The 23073-nt window shown below is 38.3% G+C and overlaps 1 protein-coding gene across 12 annotated transcripts in view; it reads left to right on the top strand.

Moving 5' to 3' along the window:
• EMSY (EMSY transcriptional repressor, BRCA2 interacting) overlaps positions 1-21781 on the top strand; it is a 43318-nt gene extending 21537 nt beyond the window's left edge. For 4 of the 12 annotated variants that reach the window (XM_064410827.1, XM_064410822.1, XM_064410829.1 and 1 more), the window contains 12 exons: positions 1567-1716; positions 3453-3626; positions 6001-6137; positions 7622-7795; positions 8699-8897; positions 10143-10307; positions 10564-10722; positions 12419-12478; positions 13563-13714; positions 15130-15693; positions 16679-17047; positions 18622-21781. In XM_064410827.1, coding sequence (XP_064266897.1) covers positions 1567-1716; positions 3453-3626; positions 6001-6137; positions 7622-7795; positions 8699-8897; positions 10143-10307; positions 10564-10722; positions 12419-12478; positions 13563-13714; positions 15130-15693; positions 16679-17047; positions 18622-18816 — 2498 coding nt within the window. In that variant the 3' untranslated portion in view covers positions 18817-21781. The remainder of the gene's footprint in view (positions 1-1566; positions 1717-3452; positions 3627-6000; positions 6138-7621; positions 7796-8698; positions 8898-10142; positions 10308-10563; positions 10723-12418; positions 12479-13562; positions 13715-15129; positions 15694-16678; positions 17048-18621) is intronic. The other 8 variants (XM_064410832.1, XM_064410834.1, XM_064410826.1 and 5 more) reach the window with 6 other exon arrangements.
• Positions 21782-23073: the final 1292 nt, after the last annotated feature.

The following is a 23073-nucleotide window of genomic DNA, read 5'->3' as shown; positions in this document are numbered from 1 at the left end:
AGTTTGCAAAGTTAACCAGTTCTCAAATAAGTGCTATAAAAGTGCAAAGTATTTTTATTTATATTAATATAAACTCAGTATTTTATTTTAATCCTGTCAGTAAAATTCTTATTTTATATCATACTATTTAGATAAAACAATTAAAATAGACCATAGAATGAAAAAATAAACAGCCCTACTCCTGTCCTTTGATAAAACTGCCAACTCCTGTCCTTTGATAAAACTACCTTTTGGATATAGGACCTACTCCTGTCCTTTGATAAAACTACCTTTTGGATTATAGGACTACTGCTTAAGAGAAATAGTAGCTACTAATTAAGACATAAAAAAGACTTCCAGCCACTGAACAGTATCAATGTGAACTTCATTTCCTCAACTTCTACAATGATTTTAGGCTCATTGTGCTTCTTAGTTAAAAGTTTCTTTGGGAAACCATCTGATACCAATTCTTTCTGGAAGATGTGAACCAGTTTTCATGGAGACTTTACTTTTTATCCAGTTTTGTGTTTGGATGATGCAGAGACTCCAATTTCTCTTTCAGTTTGGAGCTTACTTGCTCTGTACTGCTTTTATAGTCAGTGTAGAGAAAGAAACCATCTCTGGAGGATGTTCCACATCTCAAGTGGGACAAGACTTTTCACCTAGGAATACACTAGCACTTGTGTACAGACATAAGTGCTTCATCTAGATGGGATTCATTCAGGCTGTGTGTTCCATGGCATTTGGCCACCACAATGCAATGCATTTACCTCATCATGGAACAGATCATAAGATGCACATCTCCTGGATGTACTTTTGAACAGATGTGAGTTCACTGGTTTGCAACTGAGAGTCAATCTCACAGAGGTACCATGCCCCAACATAAAATGAAGAGAGAGGGAGGAGAATCCTGGAGGTACTAAGGTGCCCTCATTCTTACTGATCTACTCATAGCTTAAGCCAAATTTCTTTGTGGCTTTAAGATAACAAGTAAATCAAGGGGAAAGAGAGCAGTTTACTTAAAGTAACCTTCCCTAGCCAGTGTCACAATTGCTTCCTTATAGTTACTAATACTCCTTGTGCAGAATTTTTTTTAATTTATTCATGGTGGTAAAGTTGGTCTAGGCTTATGACATTTTATTTATAGACTGAATTGATGAAGAATTACTTTGCTTCTAGATGGTTCATTGTATATGAACCTATTCAGTCTTGGTTGTAACCTGTTGGCTCCTGGGAAAGTTCTGGTTTTTTGTATCATGCACCAGGAAAAATTAAAAATAACGTCAACAAATCAGTGATGGAATGGACAGTGGAAGTAGGAACTGAAACAGGCACATGAAAGGCAAAGATGATGACTTTCTTGGTATTGCAAAACAAACAAAACCCAACCAAAACTAAGAAAGAAAAACAAAACAAAACAAAAAAAACCCACTAAAAATTAAATAATTTTTTTCATTATGAAGAATATATGGGCTCAGAATTGAAGCCTTCTGGGGCTACTTGCCCACTAGGCCTTGGTCTGAGAAAGCATTTCAGAAAGTAACTTATCGTGCCTGTGTTTTAACAGTGACCTTTCTCCTTTCCTAGGTGTTAAAATAATCACTCAACAGGTGCAGCCCAGTAAAATCCTTCCCAAACCAGTTACAGCGACCTTGCCCAGCAGTAGCAATTCACCCATTATGGTGGTTAGCAGTAATGGGACTATCATGACAACTAAACTGGTCACTACTCCCACTGGTAAGTTATGGCTCTGAGAAGGGAAGGGAGGGTAAATGCAGACATACAGGTGATCAAGCATGGTTCCCTAGGGTTAAAAAAAGGCACTTACCTCTTCTAAACAGTGGGCACACCAGCACTTTCACAATCCTGTTGTTATTTATTCCAGATCAGGATTTTTCCACTGAGTGCTCTTTTATTCCACTGTTTGAATTGGTACACAAAAATACCATTGTTCCTTCCCCACCGGGTTTATTTTAAAGGAAGTTTTATGCAATCTACACAGATACTTTGCACTTCTGTAGTACCTTATATTGCATGATTTATACTGGTTTAACTCAAGCAGACAGGTCAGCACCGTTCCTGTTTTGCATAGATGGACTTCAAAAGACATGTGACTTGCTCATAGTCCTGCAGTGAATTTATAAAAAGACCAGTAAATTAAAATTTAAGCTCCCAGTGTTTTTCTGAGCATCAGGTTGTATTTGTGTTTCTAATAGATAATAGTGCAGACTGTTCTGATTGTAAACTTGCATGAGGAAAACTTAAAAGGTAGCTTTTTCCTGGTTTTCAGAAAACTCTTAATTTCCTTTTTTTTTTTTTTTAGCATGGGCTGGGAATATTAGAACCATGAAATTGTTATGATTGGAAAAGCCCTCTAAGATCATCTAGTCTGACCATTAACCCGGCACCACCATGTTCACCACTAAAAACCTTGTCCCAGGTGCCACATTTACATGGCTTTTGAATGCTTCCAGGGATGTTGGTTCCACCACTTTCCTGGGCAGCTTGTTCCAATGTCTGACCACCCTTCCCATGAGCAATTTTTTTCATAATATCCTACTTGAACCTCTCCTGGTGCAACTTGAGGCCATCTCCTCATGTCCTTAGCATAAACTAATGGTTAATGCTCTGTTTATAACTTTTAAAGTACTCCACACATACATTTTTGAGTGCATTAGAAAAAAGAAACGTTTTGCAGTTCATTTAGTTGCTAAAATCTGTACTGTGCTCTCTTGAATGTGAACACATCTTTCTTGATGAAACAAACTGCATTCCTCTGATATTTAGCAATCAAGGGCACTATCTGCAGCATTAGAAGCAAAATGGAATTTCAGTGTTTGTGTAGGTGTTGCTATTTTTGAACAAGTTTCTTTTGTGGACTCAGTTCTCTTTGCATTCAGAAAAGGACTAGTTCTGAAAACCAGCATTTATACTATGTTGAGAGGTTTCTTTTGTGCTGCTGTATGCTAAGTCCATAAAATAGCATCATCACTGTAATTCATATTTTTTTCTAAGGGTATTACTTAAACTAATCATTGGTGGTTCTCTTTGTTTATCTATCATATAGAAGTGTCATTCTTGAGAGGAAGGGATGAGTTCTGGTAGTGTCATCAGATGCCTGACTCCTGGGCATCTAAGGGAGCAAGAGGCAAATCTACAGGGAGAATCTGCACATCTACTGAAAATTACAGTCTTACACACAAGGAGATGAATTCAAATAAGGCAGTCATGGAACATTTGTTAAAATACTCAGAAGACTGTTATATTCAATTTAAATTTAGTATATACTTGAATATTGCTCTGTGAATTTAAAAATTACTAGAAGAATTTTAAAGGATGGTAATAGATTGCAGGATGGGATATCTTTGAATAAATTTGACACCTTTCTCCTAAACTAACATATTTTTCCACAAATATTAGTAGAGGATTGTGTTGTAACAGTGGACTTTTTTCTCTCTCTCTCTTTAAAACAGGAACTCAAGCAACTTATACACGGCCAACAGTGAGCCCCTCTCTGGGAGCTCGGATGGCTGGAACTCCAGGGGCTGCTACTTATGTGAAAACTACAAGTGGTAGCATCATTACTGTAGTACCAAAATCACTGGCTACTCTAGGAGGAAAGATCATCAGCAGTAATATTGTTTCTGGTAGGCATATGAGTACTGTTGTTACTGGTAAGACTTTTATTTCAAAAGTAACTTTGGGCTTGCTTTAATTGTTCAGGGCTTTTCTGTGGGGGTTACGTCCTCGAATAGTTATTAGAACCTTTATTGGAGAATTCAGAAGGAAAACAGCTGAGCATGAAGAAGAAGGTAATAGGTAGAAGTTTGAAGGTGGAGTGTTCTTAAGGATTGTGGTAATTCTTGTGTTTAAGAAGGAAACAGCAAATGTGAAGGAAAACTGGGAGGAAAGAGAAATGTGGGGTGGGGACTAGTATGTTGTACAGAGGACAGAAAGATCAGAAAACACTATTGGCCCAAATTCAAAACATTTTATAATCTCAGTGCTGCCCTTCTCTGTTCCACTGCATATTCAAAGAACCAGAATAAAAATGGACTGTGTATGTTAAATTCAGCTATGCAGTCTCCACCTTATTTTGATATTTTACCAGCCTGTCTTTCCTTTAGGCCATGTTCTGCCTTAAGCTTTCCCTCCCAGCTTTACACAGACCATGCTGGTTGTCTTTGTTAGTCTGCTGATTAGCCATTAGTCTCCTTGCTGGTTATGTGCTTTCTACAGGTTGCCCCTAGAAGCTGTGGCTGCCCCAACCCTGGAAGTGTTCAAGGCCAGGTTGGATGGGGCCTGGAGCACTGGTGTAGTGGAAGATGTCCCTGTCCTTGACAGGGGTGGAACTGGATGAGCCCAAACCACTGGGTGGTTCTATCATATCTGAAGATAGGGTTTTTTTGAGACCAGGACCAAGCACACTAATAGCAGTGACAATTTGTTGTATATGTTTAGGACTTCAGCTTTGTTTAGCAAGGACTCGACATGGCACCAGCCAGCTCCAGTCACTGCAAGGTGCTGCACAAGCTATCCAGTAAACACACTCTTGGGCTGTAATCTGGTAGAGCAGTTTTACAGGTTTTGATTTCCACAGAATTATATTTAGTGATGATACAGCATCTTCTTTGGCAACAAGGAACTTTTTTTAGCCTATTGTTGGTGTGGTGAATTGCTAAGACAATTTCTAAGTCTTGTAATGAATTATACACTAGTGGAAGTATTCTCCTGAGCAGCAGCTTATGTGGGGAAACCTGTAAGTGATCTTGATGAGGATAATAATGGTTGTCCTGAAAGAACATAAGTTTGGAAATCATGCCTGCTTTTTTCTTTTTGTTTGCTTAATAGTTTTTGCTAAGGGAGCAGTCTTTAAATGCCTGTGTAGTCAGTAGGATTAAATAAAACATAATCTTGTCTCAGCATGTCTTCCCTTTCCCAGAATTGGTAGAATTGTTAATCTGAAATAGGTTGTGAGGAATCTACAGGCATGACTAATGAGTAGAAGGTAATAAAGGGTTAGGGTTGGGTTAGGGTTAGGGTTGTGACTTGGGTCTGCAGCTCTGTTGTGACTGAATGGTGCTTTCCTCTGGAGAAAGGAGAAATTGTTGATAAAAAGCTGTCTGTGTAGATACTGCAATGGCAGTTTGATAGCACTGATGGCTGATTCCAGTGTATGTACTTTTGTAGACTGTGGAAGGCTGACCAGAATTACCTGTCAGTGCAGGTAACTAAAAACCTAATAAAGGGAATGGAACTAATTAAATACTAAGATAGGAACAGAAATAGCCAGGTCAGCTCTTCAAAAAACAAACAAACAAAACCACACAAGAAAACCAAAACAAGAAAAAAAAAACCTCCAAAACAACTAACTAAAAAAGAAAAAAAAATCACAAACAAAAAAAAAACCACAAACCAACAAAAATCACAAAACCAACACACTTCTAAACTTAGCTTTTATGGACTGGTTGTGAAACAATAGCATACTTTTCTTTTTTCCTTCTTTCAATCCACTACTCATCACTTACATTACAACAGGAAGAGGTGGTGTTTCTCTTGACTGGAGATACATCCTTAGTACATAGATTCTTCTGCAGAGGTCATTTGTATACACAGAGGAGTATTTGTATGTGCTAATAGGATCTTGAGTTTAGTATTAATGATGTCCTTATCTCACCCTAAGGCCAGCCTTTGAAAAGTTCTACATGTTTGCTTGAGAAAGCCATGTTAGTCTGCTCTGTGACTTGTGAGAAGGGGTTGCCTGCCCTAACGTAGAATACATTATGTTCCCCTGGGCACGGGTGTTTTTACTGTAGGTGAAAGATCTGTTGAGTTGGCATGTAATCTTTCCTTGTTGAGTTGGGTGACATGAATTCGCATTCCAGATGCTGCTGGTTTCTTGATGTGCTTGTGTCAGATTTAAATACAATGATTCCTCTACAGCTCACCAACTTCTGTGGTGAAGGGAAATATACAAAATGTGGTAAACTGCACTTTTTTTTTTTCCCCCACAAATTTTAGGAACTACGACCAAAATCACTACAATTCCAATGACATCGAAACCCAATGTGATTGTTGTGCAAAAAACTACTGGAAAAGGAACGACAATTCAAGGGCTTCCAGGCAAAAATGTTGTCACAACGTTGTTGAATGCTGGGGTAAGTAATTGTTTCAAGTCTCAAATCAAGAGCCTGGTGACAAGCTGTGTGGTGGCTGCTGCTTGTCCTCCATTCTGCTAAAGGCTCAATTAAAAGCAAACTGTGCATGAGCTCCTTAACAAATCCAGCATGCCTTGATGTCAGGGATCTTTAAAAACTTATTGTGGTTTACAGAATATGCTGAAAGCAAACTGGGGATGTTTTCAAAGATAAAGGAAAATATAAACTTTAGAACTTTTTTCCCATGGATAATGATTTTGTATTGCTGAAGCAGTAAAGTAAATGAAAATTACTAGAATTTAGCCTGTCTGCTCAGTGAGAACCAGGCTCCTGTATTAATAATGTGCATCTCCAGCCAGTTTTTGTTTGGGTATAAAGGGCAGAAATAAAGTGTGTCTTCACAGTAGGGGAATCACTTTCAGTTAATATGGTGTGTAACATTGAGCATCCTGTGCCCTGGGTACTGCACACTGGTGAATTATTTTTTGGATAAACTGAGGTATACCTAAGAATAAAATCAAGTTTCTGGCATCAACTGAGCTTATCTGTAAGTACTAGTAAATAAAAATTATCAATGTTCCTAGATAAAACTGTGAGATTTAATGCCTTATTCCCATAAAATTTAAAAGGCTGCTTGAGTAGCAGAACTACTGAAAGGTTTTTTTTAATCTTTTATGATTTTTGTTTTAAGTTTTGGACTTCCCTCGTTTTAGAATTAAAGTGTTTGCAGACAAGTGGAAATATTATGTTACACATTAGTAGCTACCAAAATTGGATGGTATTTTTGAAACAAGTATGGTTTGGGGGATTTCCAGCTATTTCATAGATATTGGTAGGAAGTGGCTGTTACTGTGTTACTCACTTGGTTTGTTACTGTGCAGCACTTAAAAAAAAGCATGCTCAACGTATTTGCTCTTCTTGAGCTGTCAGGAGTCTAGACATATGTTAACACTGTTCTGTAGTAGAATGATTCCTGTGAAACTGCTGTAAGTCTGGATTTTTTGATGAAGTGAACTTTTAATTGAAAAACAGTCCATACATAATTAATGTCTTGGTCCTGAAGACAATGCAAAAATCTATATTTAAATGATTTTTTTAGAATCTCAGCTCAGGTTTTGTAGATGTCTTGCCAAAGTTAGTGTTAACAGAAATTGGTGGTCTTAAAAAAGCATTTGTGAAGGATGTGAAGAAAGTTCCAGTTTTAAAAACTTCACGTCTTTCAGTTACTTCTTTTTATTCACCCCTTCAGAGCTGCTTGAAAGATAAGGTAATGAAAAAGTGGATTTTGGTAGCTTTTTCCATTCAAAACCATAGGGTTTTTTGTTCTTGGTCATCTAATGTATTTTCCATCCAATAAATCTAGTTGTAGCAGCAGATTTATTTCATGGTACACACACTCACATATAACTGTATTTTTTTTTTGAAAATTGGGTCTCACCGAACAATTCCATTAAGTTAATCTGTAAACTTTGACTTCTCTACAGGGGGAGAAAACTATTCAGGCAGTGCCAGCAGGAGCAAAACCTGCTATCATCACTGCCACAAGACCCATCACAAAAATGATTGTTACACAGCCAAAAGGAATAGGGTCCACGGTCCAGCCAGCCACCAAAATCATCCCAACTAAAATTGTTTATGGTCAACAAGGGAAAACACAGGTACAGTGAGGACCCCTTTCTGTCTTGGAATGTGCCCCTAAATTTTAATGGGAAGTAAATTATTTTTCAATGTGTTTCGTCATTTGTTCCAGGTTTAATATATATCTGTGGGGAATGAGACTTAGTGATGTAATGAGGTGGCCTCAATCCTGATTTCTCAAGCACAGTATCTGCATTTGTTAGCTTTTTCTGAAGGCCTAGAGCAAGCTAAAAGGATTTACTAAGCCTTTTCTGGAGCTGAAACTGTCTGGCCATGGCTCCAGATACTTGTTCACATTTTACAGCTGATGGTGAGACCATTAGAAATAAAGATGCAGAACCTGGACATAAATCATTTATCAAATCTGAGGTTTTATTGAAGTTTATTTTCTGCTTAATACCTGTTCTGGCTGTCCCTGCAACCTTGTGTAGTTGGTGGGGCTGTATACAGAGAATCTGGCTTATTTCTGGATGCTTTCAGTTTCAGCTTTTTCTCTGGCTGCACTTAGTATTTGAAAGAACTAAGCTTTTATGAGATGTAACATTTTGTGTGTTTTGGTTGTTCAAGACTGTATTTATTGTGGAAGTGCTTGTCCTTATCAATGCAGTGCATGTTCCAGCTCACTTGCATAGCTTTCTCTTATCACACTAGTTTTATCTAGTCCTGAAAAATAACTGTTTAGTGGTTTATTGTGTTAAACACTTCAAATTACTGAGTGAAAAGTACATTCTTGTGCATTGCCATTTACTTGGACGTTATGGTTTAATAATCAAAGTTGCTGAATTTAGAGGTAGACTTTCTAAGTAAAATATTAATATTATGTAGGTGGTGTACATAGATCTGAGTGGCACCCTGTACTCTGATTGCTCAGATCTGTTTTCTTCAGTGCTTTTACTATAAACAAAATTTACCTTTCTGATTAGGTCCTCATAAAACCAAAGCCAGTGACATTTCAAGCAACAGTTGTGAGTGAACAAACCAGACAGCTGGTGACTGAAACGTTACAGCAGGCTTCAAGGGTAGCAGAGACAGGAAACTCATCTCTCCCAGAAGTGAAAGAAGAACCCCAAACCTACACTGACAGTAGTTCTTCTTCTACAGAGTCTTCCCAGAGCTCTCAAGGTCTGTGTTGGTGTCACATAATGTATGAGTGGACTGTCTTCCAAGCATGCCAGCTTGCTCCAGAGAGCTCTGTGTCTCCTTTTAGCACAGGTTTCACCCCATCTGTTTGCAGTGAAGCACTGTTGTTCCCTTACTTTTATACTTTTCTTTCTTTTGAGCTACTTTCTGTATGCTTTCATTAATCCTGAAAAGTGATGATAAAGGTGTCTTGGTGGGCTCCAAATTGCTGTTACAGTGCAACCTGTTCCCTCTTCCTGCAGAGCCTGCCAGATGTAGGCAGGGTAGCAAATTATGGAGGTTATTTTGGCAGTCCATGCTCTGCCACTGTCTTTCCAGATTGCGTCAAAGCAATCTCTCTGCTTCATGTCTGAATGCTGCCATGGGACCAGCACAAATCTTGGTCCTTTTATAGATGTGTACATGCATCAGGACATTTATCAGACATGCAGTCCTGGTGGGAATTCCGCCCTGGCTTCAAGCCATGATACAGATCCAGCTCTTTGTGTGTAAGAGGAGCAATAAATAATAGGGCATAAACAAAAGCCAACCTGTATTCATGGAGTGACCATGAAGCAAGTTTTTCAGTGACACCTTTGTACTTTTCTGTATAATTCTGTAACTATTGGTCTATATGGCCATCTAAGTAAGTTTTTAAAAAGTTCTGAAAATTCAACCAACTTACCAAAATTTAGGTGCTGTTAGTTCAGAATGCTGATCACCTGAACTGCTAAAATCTTCTGGAAAAAAAGTTCAATCCAAGGCAAATTCAACATACAAAGAAATCTGCTTGATTTTTCAAAAAAATCTTTTACAAAAAATTAAGATACAGAACTTCTGATTTTTTGCTGGAAACTGTTCATAACATCAACAGTGTTTTACTTCAAGAATCAATTGAAATAGAAACTAAAGTGTTGCAGCCTTGGCAATGTTCAAAACTAATAAGTAATGAGTAATTTGGTGTAATTTTGAATTATCACTCTGGTTTAAAGCAAGAAGTTGGATGAGAGCCCTCCAACCCAAAATGGTTGTATGGTGACTTGAACTGGCACAGGTTGCCCAGAGAAGCTGTGGCTGCCTCATCCCTGGAAGTGTCCAAGGCCAGGTCAGACACAGCTTGGAGCAACCTGGTCTAGTGAAAGGTGTCCCTGCCCTTGGCAGGGGGTTGGAATGCAATGAGCTTTCAGGTTTCTTCCAACCCAAACCATTCCATGATTTTATGATGTGCCTTTGGTTTTTTGCAAACAGATTCTCAGCCTGTAGTCCATGTGATTGCTTCAAGAAGTCAAGATTGGTCAGAACATGAAATTCCTGTGGACACAAACCCTACAATAATTTACCAGGACGTATCCAGCGAATCTCAATCAGCTACTTCCACAATAAAAGCTTTGCTGGAACTTCAGCAGACAACAGGTCTGAAAACCCGTGAGATTGTTTAGGATAACTTCAGAGGTTATTTTTTGCTTAAGCAGGCTTTTGTAATAAGTTTTGTAGTTGAAAAGCACTTACCTGAATCAACATAATCCCTCTTTTTTATCCTGTATCAGTTTGTTTGCATCTACAATGTTGACTATATTTAATTAAACTGGTACATCTATATTGTATATTTATTTTATTATGAAGGTTTATATATCGGAGGTTGATTTTATGCTTTGTCTTTCTTCTAAAGCAGTGAAGGAAAAGTTGGAATCAAAACCAAGGCAGCCTACCATTGACTTGAGCCAAATGGCTGTTCCAATCCAGATGACTCAAGAAAAGAGGCATTCTCCAGAAAGTCCTTCAATTGCTGTTGTAGAGTCAGAACTAGTAGCTGAATATATCACAACTGGTAAGTGTCTAAGGTTAGTGTGAGGGTGGCTTTAAAGTCGAAGTCTGAGGACTTAATTTTGGAGTTTTCTTACAATAGGTTTTACTTTTGTGTTTTTGCTGTAATTTTCTGTAGAGGAAGTGAGTTTTTTCTTCCACTTCTGAGACCGTATGCAGGGGACAGAGATTGCATCTGCCTAGCTGGGCCATAAGTGAAAATGTTTCTAACTGAAACAGAGTGGTTGCTTCAGGATAGTAGATTGAGCAGATGTTCCATTTGCTGGATGTCAAAGACAGACTGTCCCACCATCCTTAAAGGAAAATGTCTAGTAAGATGAAAGTAGAAAAAGAAGCTAGAGGAACTGTAGCCTAGTTTTTGTACATACTGAAAGGAGTCAGACATAGAGTTTGTTAAAATCCATTTAGTCCTGAGTAAAACCAGGTGTGCATTTAGCACGGTAATGTAGCCCCAGTTTCTTCATTTTCTAGAAAGCCTTGAACTAATAAATATGCCCTTCTAAAATGTATAAGTTACTCAAATTCATCTCTTTAAATTCTTTACTCCTATTTGGACATGCATTTTGTGTAAGTCCTTTCTCTTGTCTCTCTAATGTTCCGTGCTGCCCCAGAACACTAGACATGAGCCAGTTCACATAGAGACATGAAAGGATCAGATTACCTGTTTTCCATTTTAATTTCTTAAACACATATTGTTGGTTTCTGTATTGTTTGGAAAATGAAAGCAAAAACCTGTTGAAAGTCTACATTGGGAAAGAGAAATAAAACTTAATTGTATTAAACTGTATTACTACATATCTGTAACTCCATGATTTTAGTGCTAAATGTCTAATCTGATACTTTCATTTTGTTCTGTACCTCCTCCCCTTGCTCCCATTCCTTGAATGGCCTGAATTTAAGTTGTGTGAAATTTGGGCTGGGGGGATGTTATTATTTTTCTTTTAAATACCACTTACTGTATCTGGCTTCAATTTCAAATATTTGAATTGTGCTCCTTTGGATCTCTTTTAGAAGAAACTCCAAAGTACAATAAATGATGTTGAAGTGCTCTCCAATTAGCAGTCAAATATCTTCACTGACACAGATATTGTGCATTGAGCTTCTCTTCAAGGTTCCAGTTTTTGATGGGTCTTGCTGTGAAAGTTGATGTACAAGAGGGCCTTTTGCAGGGAGGATGGAAAATTACAGTCAGTGTCTTTGTAGACTTCAGTTCTTTTCTGTAGCTTAGAAACCATACAAAGTACAATGGCTAAAAATTTCCTGGAGATAGGGAGATACTATTTTAAATATTAGGATTTCTGTAAACTTTGATTTGAAATGTGGGAATCTTCCAGAAAAGTGCAGACTCCTGTGGGTTGGCAGCAGAAGGTTCTGCTGCAGCACTAAACTGGTTATTTTGCACTTAGATTTTTGTCCCTTCCCCCAGTTTCTCTGAACATTGCCAAGGAATGCAAGTAACTGAGTTTCTTTTTGGTTTGATTCGTGCTTCTCTGAATTTATCAGCAACCCACATAGCTATATTTTCTGCTAAAAATTCAGCAGTGAGATAGTAAAGAATCTATAGTCTGTTGTGAAATGTCCTGCATGCGCCTGGACCAAAGGAGTAGATATTTGGGAGCTGGGATTCAAAGTGTGCTTCCTCATGAGATGAAGGGAGCAATTCACACATCTTAGTGTCACCGTTTTTTGTCTGTCTGCAGACTCAGGAAGACAACACTGTATTGGGTCACATTCGGAAGAATATCTACACAACCATATAGGTTAGAAACTTTATTTTTAAATTAAGTTTTCAATTGTGTAGGAATTGTTGGGAGATATCCAGGATAAATCTGGCACAGCATGCAGGCCAGTATTGATGTAAACCAACTTTCGTGGAGTGAGAAAGTAAAATTACCATATTAATTCAAAATTTGACCTTTCTTTAAAAAAGAAAGAAGACCTCTCAGGAAGGTCACTAGAAACTTTTTAATTTTAAGTTATGTTACAACTGAATTTAAACTTTGCTTGTTCTCCTTCAGTGATTAAATACTTTGTAACTAAGAAATTAACTTCCACAAATATTTGCATGTTTGTATGGACAGACATAAAGAGATTCATATCTTACCACTGACTGGAATATTGAAATTTTTTTTGATTTTGGTTTTTTTTCCTTAGCAGCACATTATTTTTCTATCAATCCACTGTTTAATTACAGGCCTATCACTATAGCTCTGTAACTCAAGCTAGATCTGTTCTCAAAAGTGACATAGACCCATAACAAGGTCTACATTTTTTGATCTGTAATTTCTGATCAGCCTCACTTGCTTTAATAATACCCAAACATTTTCTAATCTATTTTATTTTGCTAATCTAATCTTACTAATCTTTCAAATTTAACTTATGCTCTGAGGAGTATTGTGTGCAGTTTATCCTTGGTAGAAACCTGGTGACCAAGGTTTACTGTTCTTAATTGCGGTCAGTTGTGGACATGCTTTTAACAGTGCAAAAACCACATAATAACTTGTGTTCTACAGCAATATTCTAGTGCTGTATGAAGAACCCAGCTGAACATCAAGTACAAGCTCTGCTTGCAAAATTGATGTATTGGGAAAGGGTGGCCAGAGGAGGTTTGGACCAAGTGTGGTTACTTAGGAAACAAACAAAAGCAAAACCTCAGAGTTGCTTCTTTAAGAGGTTTCTCAGAACACATCATTAAGGTTGACACTAGCACACAGTGAAAGACATTTTCCATGCTTAGATCTTTTTCACTCATGTATGCTTTCAGTTGAAGCTTAACTGCAAAGCAGACAGTTGAAGTTCCTGCAGTTAGTTCTGGAGAAGTGCCACTGACCTCTTTACTTTCAGTCAGTCATCGGTCCCAGCCCCACCAGTCATCTCAGCCCCAGAGGACTCTGGTGCAGCACGTGGCTCAGTCACAGACAGCAACGCAGACTTCTGTTGTGGTGAAATCTATTCCTGCATCCTCCACTGGCGCCATTACCCATATCATGCAGCAGGTTGGATCCTTTCTTTTCCCAGAAGTCTATAAACAGCACTAGGTCATATAAATTACATAGGAGCAGGGCTTATTCTGAATGTATGTATCATGGTGCTGCCACCAAAAATGTTCAGCATACAGGCAAATAAATGATTTTAATATCACTTCAATAGCCAAAGGAGAGGAGGTTTAGATTCAATATTAGAAATAAATTCTTTACTGTAGGGGTAGCGAGGCACTGGTATGGACTCCTTAGGGAAGTTGTGGATGCCACATCTCTGGAAGTGTTCAGGGCCAGGTTGGACAGGACTTGGAGCAACCTGGTCTAGTGGAAGGTGTCCCTGCCCATGGCAGGGGGGTTGGACTAGATGGTCTTTAAGGTCTTTTCCAAGCCAAACCATTCTGTGATTGTGTTTTGATGGTGAGGGTGGTTGTAGCATTACAGTGGCCTGACCTCATTAGGTTATATTGGTGTAGGGGGAAGAGGGCTGAAATGGAATCTGGTCAGTACACAGAGCACACAGTATCTTTTCCATTTGATGCCTTTAGTTTGTGAAAAGGAAAACTTCTCTGAATCAAAAACTCCGATCATATTTAGATCACGACTGTGGGAATTCCAAACTATTCAAACAAGAAGTGCAGCTTGTGGTGAAGTCTTGCTGAAGCCACTTGAATGACTTTGATCAGGACCTGCTCAACTCTGCAGTGCTTTAACTTGTGGGAACTTCAGCTGCAGTCCAGAACAGTACTGCATTAGAGTTACAGACTCATGTCAGGCAGTATATTTTTACAGGTGCATTAGGCTGTTTGATCCTGCTAACACCATTTTTCAGTGCATTTATACATTTTGGTTTACAAAGCATAGGTTGCTCGTTCCCTCAAAAAGTCAAATATTTATGTAATGCCCAAGAAAAATTGCAGTGCAATTTTGAGAAAGGAAGAAGAAGAGAGGATCTGTGCTAAAATAGGACAGCCTGTAGTTAAATGGGGCCCTGCAGAAGAAACCCTAGAGAAGATGATTAGGCTTTCTAGAGGCAAAATAAAAAAATTATTGTGCAGAGAGACTCTGGCTTGAATTAGGAGCTCCTGGCTCAGCTACCTGCTACTCTCTACTGCTTCCTATCCAACTGGCAGGCAACCTGAGGGAGCTTTGAGCCTCAGTCTGACACAAGTGAGATCTACATAATCCCTCGGAGGGTTAGTTTTGAAGCTCATGTTCTCACATAGAGATATACCACAGTTTAACATAATAATAATAGATCTTGATTGCTTATGTATTGTGAAATACAAGAGTATCTTTTTATACATGCATTGGGAGTCTGGAATGGTAAAAAAAGTTAAAGTAGTCCATTTGAAACATTAAAAATTGTTTCTAGATTGTGTATTCTTACAGTTCTCTTTACTAACTTGCTCTAAATTTTTCTTCTTCTTAAGGCCTTAAGCAGTCACACTGCATTTACCAAACACAGTGAACAACTTGGAACTGAGGAGGGAGAAGTGGAAGAGATGGACACCTTAGATCCTCAGACTGGCCTGTTTTACAGATCTGCCCTGACACAATCGCAGGCACAAAAGCAGCAGAAACTGAGTCAGCCGCAGCTGGAACAGACTCAACTGCAAGTGAAAACTCTGCAGTGTTTCCAGACTAAGCAGAAGCAGACAATCCACCTGCAGGCTGATCAAATCCAGCACAAACTCCCACAAATGCCCCAACTTTCCATAAGGCATCAAAAGCTAACCCCCCTGCAGCAAGAGCAAGCACAGACCAAACCAGATGCACAGCACCCCCCACATCATATGATGGCCAAAGAAAGGCAACTCCCTACCTTAGTGGCACAGCCACAGCAAACTGTAGTACAGGTGCTTGCAGTAAAAACCACGCAGCAGCTGCCCAAACTGCAACAGGCACCAACGGCACAAAAAATCTACGTGCAACCCCAGCCCCCCCAGAGTCAAATGCAGCTACCTGCCTCTTCAGAGAAACAGCCAGCAAGCCAGGTAACGGAATATTGATAGCATGCAAAATACACGTCGCTGTTCAAGGAAAAAAAAAAAATAAAACACCGACCCTGTCGCTGTAGCAGTGTTTTGTCCTGGCAAGAGAGAATCCCTCATTCCGCTGGTAGTAATTACCCCAGCAGAAGGTTGACACTAGGAGAGAGAAGCACATGTTATAGGGGAAAATCCATAGAGCTCACAAACATGTTTTGTTGGACAGTTTTTATTCATTTCAGCCACCACTGGTGTATGGGATTTGTCCCTAGTTATTTTCTTTTAATTTTTAGATAATGACACATTCGTAATTTCCATTCCCGTAGCACTTTTTATTTCTGTAGAAATAAATACGAATACACTGCAGTCTCCTAAGGCTCTCCATTGTTCCTCTTCCTTTGTAGTTTACATCTTCCTGAAGTTATATGGCTTTCATGTACAGGAGTATTTTGTTTTTCCTTGGGAGGGAAAAAGGCAGAGACTGAGGAACATGGGGACAAAATGTATTTTAACTAACTCCAGAAAAGTACAATTTTTTTGGCCCTTTCAGGAATAGATGTGAAAACTAGCAAACATACCAGGGGGCTGTAAATCCCAAAGGAAAATTACGCTGCTGTGGTATTATACTGCTACAATCCTTATCTAGCAGCCTAAAAAGCTGCTTTTCCCTAGGCTTCAATTAACTGTTGCCCTATCATTGCTAATTCCTTTGTTAAAACACTGAGTTTCAATTGTCTTCCTAATAGCAAGTATGTTGTTTGTGCCATTCTGTCCTTGGAAATATTGATGAGGCTTTCAATAAAAAATATATTAACTGTAATATGCACAACAAAAATTTGATTTTCAGGTGCAATATCTAACTGTAATGCAAGGATCCACTGTTACAGAGATAACTTTTGAGGGGCATGAGCCTCCTTTTGTTTCAAAGGTAGAAGGTGGCAGTTCTGTGCCCAAACTGGCATTGCTGGTTACCAGCCTATTTCCCATGCAGGCACCCACGGAGACATCAGTAGCAGATATATTGAGAGTGTCTATGGTGGAAGCTCAGATTGATGCAAACATAGAGCACACGGTAGTGGATCCCCCAAACAAGGCCACGTCCACTAGTACAGCTGCTAGTGAAGCAGAGTCGTCACCTTGTACCCAGGGCCCGAGGGTGGCTGCAGTAGGGATGACGGCACCTTCCATCCCCCAGCAACAGACACATACAGAATCCAGCTCAAGTCCTCCTGCTGTTGGTCCTACTTTAACAGAGAGGAAACTCGATGCACGAGGAATACCTACAACAAACCAGTTTATACACATTCAGAATATATCACAAAAGAAAGCTGAAGAGAGCTCATCAGAAATTGTTGTCCAGGTAAGAGAAGACTGAGCAAATGAGGCAAAGATTGAGCACAGCAAACACGTGTCTGATACGATGATAGTCACTGAATGATTGAGTACTTGGGGGTTTATTCCCCAGGTTTTGGTTCTGTTTCTACTCTTACTTTGTAATCAATTGCTGCAATGACATGTAATTCTTCTTAATTGGGCTCAGGTTTCTCTAGTACTGTATATCATTTACTCTGTCTCCAGTGTCTTCTTTCTGTTAAGAAAACAACCAAACTCATTTTACAAAGTACTTTCATTTGCAATGTTTAAAACTGCTTCAACACTTAGTATGGAGTTATGTGCTAGAATCTTTTATATTATCTATTAAAGTTGCTTCTGAGTGTAAAATTAATGACATTGTAGGGTTTTCTTACTAGAAAGGTTCAGCAAATAAGGTCTGAAATCAGAAGAAAACTTTTTAACTTCGCTTAGGGTAAGACCACTTTGGAGATAAAATTACTATTGATCTTTAGCCTAAATGCTTTGAATCATTTCCTAACTATTGTGCTTGATGTTTTCATTGATTCTGCTGCTTTAAATATGATTGTTTATGTTGTAATAAGTTGTCAGAATATCAACTGAGGAGGTATATGTCTTCCAACTGGTATAATGTGAATCTTTGTTGACAAGTTGGCATGGCATATGTTCACGCAAATGGTAGTGTGGATTGAAATTGTTTTAATATGTATCATGTTTGTGTTACAGTGAAAATACTTTTGATGTGGAAAACAATTTGTGTATAGAGATTTCAAATTTTTCATGATACTTTGTGAAGTCTTTACTGGGGCTAACTTCTCTTTCGTAAAAATTACCAGTTCTGTATTCATTTTTAGTCCTCCTTATATAGATAAAGATAGATTTCTGTTTTATTTCAAACCTGTATCTTTTGAGAATTGGTGCTGTTTATCATTGTGGCATGCTATGAGCTGTTTAAAAAGTCAAATAATGCCCAGAATTTCAGTTGTATAAAGTCAGAGATTTAGCTTTTTAACCTATGAAAGTGCAACTAAAAATAACTAACATAATAACCATAGTAATAATAATTTTAGAAATAAATAGCAATTGTGTTTCCTTAGCCTCTGAGCTGCAGCTCTGAGCAGGGCCAGAGCTTGAACTCTGTTGTATACAAAAAACAGAATCCTCCTGGAGTGCTTGGACAATGCACTGCCTGGTGGGATTCTTGGTGTTGTCCTGTGCAAGGCCAGGAGTTGGACTTGATGGTCCTTGTGAGTCATTTTAACTCAGGTTATTCTTTTATCACCACATCTTGTCTAAAAAAGATCAGGCTGAAGAAAATATTATCTCTGCTTTGGGTTTGCAGAATGGTGGATGATGCATTGGTTATGCTGTCACAGACCTTTAGGGAAGATCAAAGGCCTGGGGAGCAAGATTATTCAAATTTTACCTTTAAACCAAATCCAGTGAAAGGCTGCTTTGAAGCCTCAGTTAGGGAAAATTGCCCTTGGAAACCAAATAATCCCTTTTCCACAAATCTGTGCATGCACAGATGCCTTTACCTTCAATATTGTTCATTAAACTTAAATATTTTCTTTCTTTCAGACTATCCCTCACTATCCCATCCCTTGTCACTCCAGCTCCAATGTGGTGGTGGAACCCAGCGGACTCCTGGAGCTGAACAACTTCACCAGTCAGCGCCTCGATGATGAGGAGACAGCAATGGAGCAAGATGTGGACAGTAGCACTGAGGATGGCACTGAGCCCAGCCCCTCTCAAAGTTCTGTTGAACAATCCTAAGGAGTAGAGACACTCGAGTGTACTTTAAAATACCTTGGGATTTTGAGCATCCAAGATGCCCTTCTATTGTGATGTCTTAGAGCACTTTGCCTGTTAGAATTGTTCATTGGACTCTTGAAGCATCAGTAGGTTTTAACAAGACAGTATTGCAAAAGCTGAATCTTAAAAATTGTTTTGGAAAAAAAGAAGAGAAGATGTAGGTACCAAGATTTAGTAAACCTGTGACAGTGGAATGTACTCCTGTTCAAAAACAAATCTGTAATGAATTCTACAGCTTGTGCTATTGAAGCCCTTGCCCAGATACTGAAACAGCTTTAAGTGAAAAGGAATCATTATTTTGCTGTGTCTTTTTAGCTGTTGAGCAAAACACCATTAAAAAAGAAAACATATAGTAAATATTTTTCTTTTCAAATAGCATGTGAGAGAAAAAATGTCTCTGACAGTGCTGGAAAAGCCCCAGGAATTTTGGAATTGGTTGGCTTTCTTGCACTCCTGCTCACTTAAAATTTTTTTTCAGAAGCTTAAAGTATTTTTTTAAATTTCTTATTGGTGAATGTTTGGAAATAAGCAAAACTGCTAACTGGTAGCAAAGTGGATTGGCTAGTGGAGTTTTGTTTTCATGCTTTACAAGAAGTAGGGTAGTAGTAGATGAGGCATTTCTTTCTGCCATAAGCATACAAAATGCTCATCTACTCTAGTTAACCTCTGATTATTTATTTAAATATGAAATTTAAAGTGGGACGAGTTGTTGAACAAAGTTCCTGTGAAACAGGCAGTTGTATTAATTCTAGTACAAACCAGGGAGAAGGAAGTACATTTTGCTATTAATCATTTTTTCAAAATTGGGGATAAATAGTTCAACATCTTTCCAAGTTGAACTTGAGAATTTAGAAGTGAGCTAAGACTTCTAAAAATCTGTATTTTACTCTTACATGCTGTTTTTAAATTTGACCATTTGGGGAGTTTAAAAGCTTAAATGGGTATACAATGGTGAGTTTCCAAAATTAGCCTTATGCCTTGGCTTGTTGAAGCAATACATTGGGGTTTTATGGTAGTTACAAGTCACAGAGAGCGGTTTGGGTTCAGATGGGACAAGAGAACCAGTTTTAATACGTTCTGGTAATTGACACAATACTCTTTTTTTCAAAATGTATATAAAACCACGTTTTTAACTGTTTTGTATAGATTTCATTATAAATAACTAAGCATTTTATGACTTTGACATCATTTAATTGTATATAAATGTATAAGCCTAACTGCCCACGTTTTGGTGCTGAAGTACTGTAAGTAGATTTCATCCAAAGTCTAATACAGTTTTTTGCGTCAGTCTTTTCTTTTTAAACTGTCATTTTACTGTTGATATTGTAGTTAAGGTTAAATTCCAATTGGAGTAACTCAAACTGAAAAATACAAACCATAAAAACTGTTCTGAATTCACCTATGTTAGAACTTGCAGTAACCCCTAGAGGGGGCTCTTGGTTTTCTCTAATGTCAGTTGTCTTATAAACTAAGTCACTAGGATCTTCATATACTTCTTTTTTCCTTCTGTCTTCTTTTTTCATCAACATTAGTTCTAAAATAGTGTAGAAGATAATTGTGGAGAAATGGCCTGATAAATTTGACGTGTGAATACTGGAATAGTGGGTTATAAAACTAATGATTTTTGTGTTACCTTTGTATTGAAAAAAAGTACTGGTTTGGATTCTGATGTCCTTAGTGCTCAGGATTGAGGAGAATAAGATATTATAAATGAAACATTCCACATTTCTTTATTTAGTTAAATAATAACCCTGCCAGTATGTCATTTTAGGTAGTTATGGTTTTGATAGCTATTCAGGAGATTTTACTCCTGTTTTAACGAAACCACAGCAATCAACAAAAGTGAAGAAGTTATGCTTTAAGTTGTGAAAGTTCCACATTGCTACAGGGTGATAAAAAGTGGCTTAATACTGATGATGTTCTTGGCGGAGGACAGTCTGTTGTGCTTTGCATAAGTCAGCACAAGGAATGGTCTATATTTCCATACCCAGTTGTGAAGGGTCCAAAGCAGGTGACACACACAGTTCTTCTGGCTTGTATCAAATTTTCATCGTCACCTGGGCTCTTGCAGTGCTTTGAGTGTCCCTGATATATGGAGGACTGGAAGGCCATGAGAATATAAGAGAGAGCAAGACTTCTCTTAAGCACTGATGACTAAGAATGTTGCCCTAAGTTACAGTTTCAGTTTTAGGTGAAGGTATATGCTCTCTCCAGCCAAAAATAGATACCAAGAAACAGTGTAAGGTGAATTCAGCACCTAATGGATTCACTGTATTGTTGAGTTCTGGTTCAATTTTTTCTGATGTTTTATATAAGACTTCTGTTTGCCTCTTTAGTGATGAGTAGAGCAAAGGTATGGACAACTACAGTGGACTATTTGACAGTTCTTTGAAGACAGCAAATTGTTTAACATCTGAAAGCTTTTCATGTTTCTATGAGAAGGGATTGATTTAAGGTTGGCAAGTTGAAGCACATGGTGGGGATGTCTCGAGGTGATGTGAGAAATTTAGAAGAAGGAACTGTGGTAATCAGTGTGTTCATTCTTGACATTCTTCTCTTGCTGCTTTCCCAAATTTCAACGTGTTGTTCTTCAGATTCTTTTGAATTTGTGTGTTTCAGCACTTCATCATAGGAATACCTTTACAAATAAGAAATAGACAAGATGAGCTAAAATGTAGGGTAGATACAGTTGGTTTTTTTTAAACATGATTTTTTATAATGACAGTAAAATAAGGTGCTTGGAAGCATTTGGACTTCTCTCCTTTGCATGAACTCCAGGCCTGTTCTTTTGTCCTGCCTGGCAGATGTGCAGCTTTTTCCTACCTGCCCTTGGGATACTTCATCCCCCTGCAGCCATGTATCCACTTCTCACAGCCCTATAAATATCATCAAACTGCTAAAAATAAAACATTGGTATATAGAACAATACTTGCATATCCCCTGTCCCTCATAAGCTGCATCTTCGTTCCTGAAATTAATTTGATGTCCTTTCTTGGAATGGAAGAAGGAGTAGGTATGGTGGTGATAATTTTTGGTACTGGGAATTAGCAGGTAATAGGCTTGTATCTATCTTATCAGAAAACTGGATAAACTGTAGAGCAAGTGAAATGGCATTAATGAGTTTCTTTGAATTCAGCAGTTTAATAAACTGGTGCTGTAGCAACACACATGAATTTTCAAAAAAGGATGCTAAGAAAGTGAACTGAAGTTAGAGGAAGTACTGAAACTAGGGGGAATTTATGTGTCCTTTAAAAGTGCAGGGAATCACAGCAGACTGCATGTTTTCTGGAAAGGTTAAACCATTGTGGTGACTGTATTTTCAGTCTCAGTGTTTCTCTGACTTAGAAAACAAAGCCCTGAGCTTTTGAAATTTCAGGGCAGAATAGAAAAAGGGCCCTTAGGGCCCTTTGAACAGAATAAATTACTAAATCAATGGGATTAAAAAAACCAAACAAACCAAACCAACCAACAAACAAAACTACCTATCTAAAACCTTCTAAAAAATTAAAAATTTTGAATTAAGACTATATGCTTTTGTCTCTAATGCAGAAATAGTTCCTGAAGTCTTATGATTTCACAAGTGAAGGTGGTTGTGCATCCCCACAAAGGCCAATGATTTCAGCTTGACAACATTGAATCCAGAGAAAACCGATCATAATTTAGGATAATGAACTAGAAAAATACTGCTTTGGGGCTTGCATGTATTGGAAAAAAAAGTATGTTTAGCACCTGTGTGTCTATGGCTGGCTCCTTTCCCTAAGTTTTGAAGTAAACCATGAAGAATGTTTACTAACAGCCTGTGCATGGTTTCCATCCAAACTGTGGGACTGTTTTTTTCCCCACTCAAAGTCTGTCCTGAGAGTTTTTGAATCTGTTTTCTTCCAGCAGAAAAGAAACACTTACCTTATGATAAATTTAGAGCTTAACATAGCTTATCAAAGAGAAAATTAGGGTAGAGGTACCTTTAGGTATTTGTGGGTTCCTTTGGAAGAAGAAACTGTAGCTGGGACATTTCAGGCTGGTGTAGAGGCAGAGTATCATCATCAAATGATTTGGGTTGGAATGGATCTCAAAACTCATCCAGTTCAACCCTCCAGCCATGGGCAGGGACACCTTCCACTAGGCTGCTCCAAGTCCTGTCCAGCCTGGCCTTGAACGCTTCCAGGGATGGGGCAGCCACAGCTTCTCTGGGCAACCTGTGCCAGATCCTTGACACTC

The sequence above is a fragment of the Passer domesticus genome, chromosome 2 (assembly GCF_036417665.1).
Source record: "Passer domesticus isolate bPasDom1 chromosome 2, bPasDom1.hap1, whole genome shotgun sequence".
Classification (NCBI taxonomy): Eukaryota; Metazoa; Chordata; class Aves; order Passeriformes; family Passeridae; genus Passer; species Passer domesticus.
This window is presented reverse-complemented; position numbering and strand designations above follow the sequence as displayed.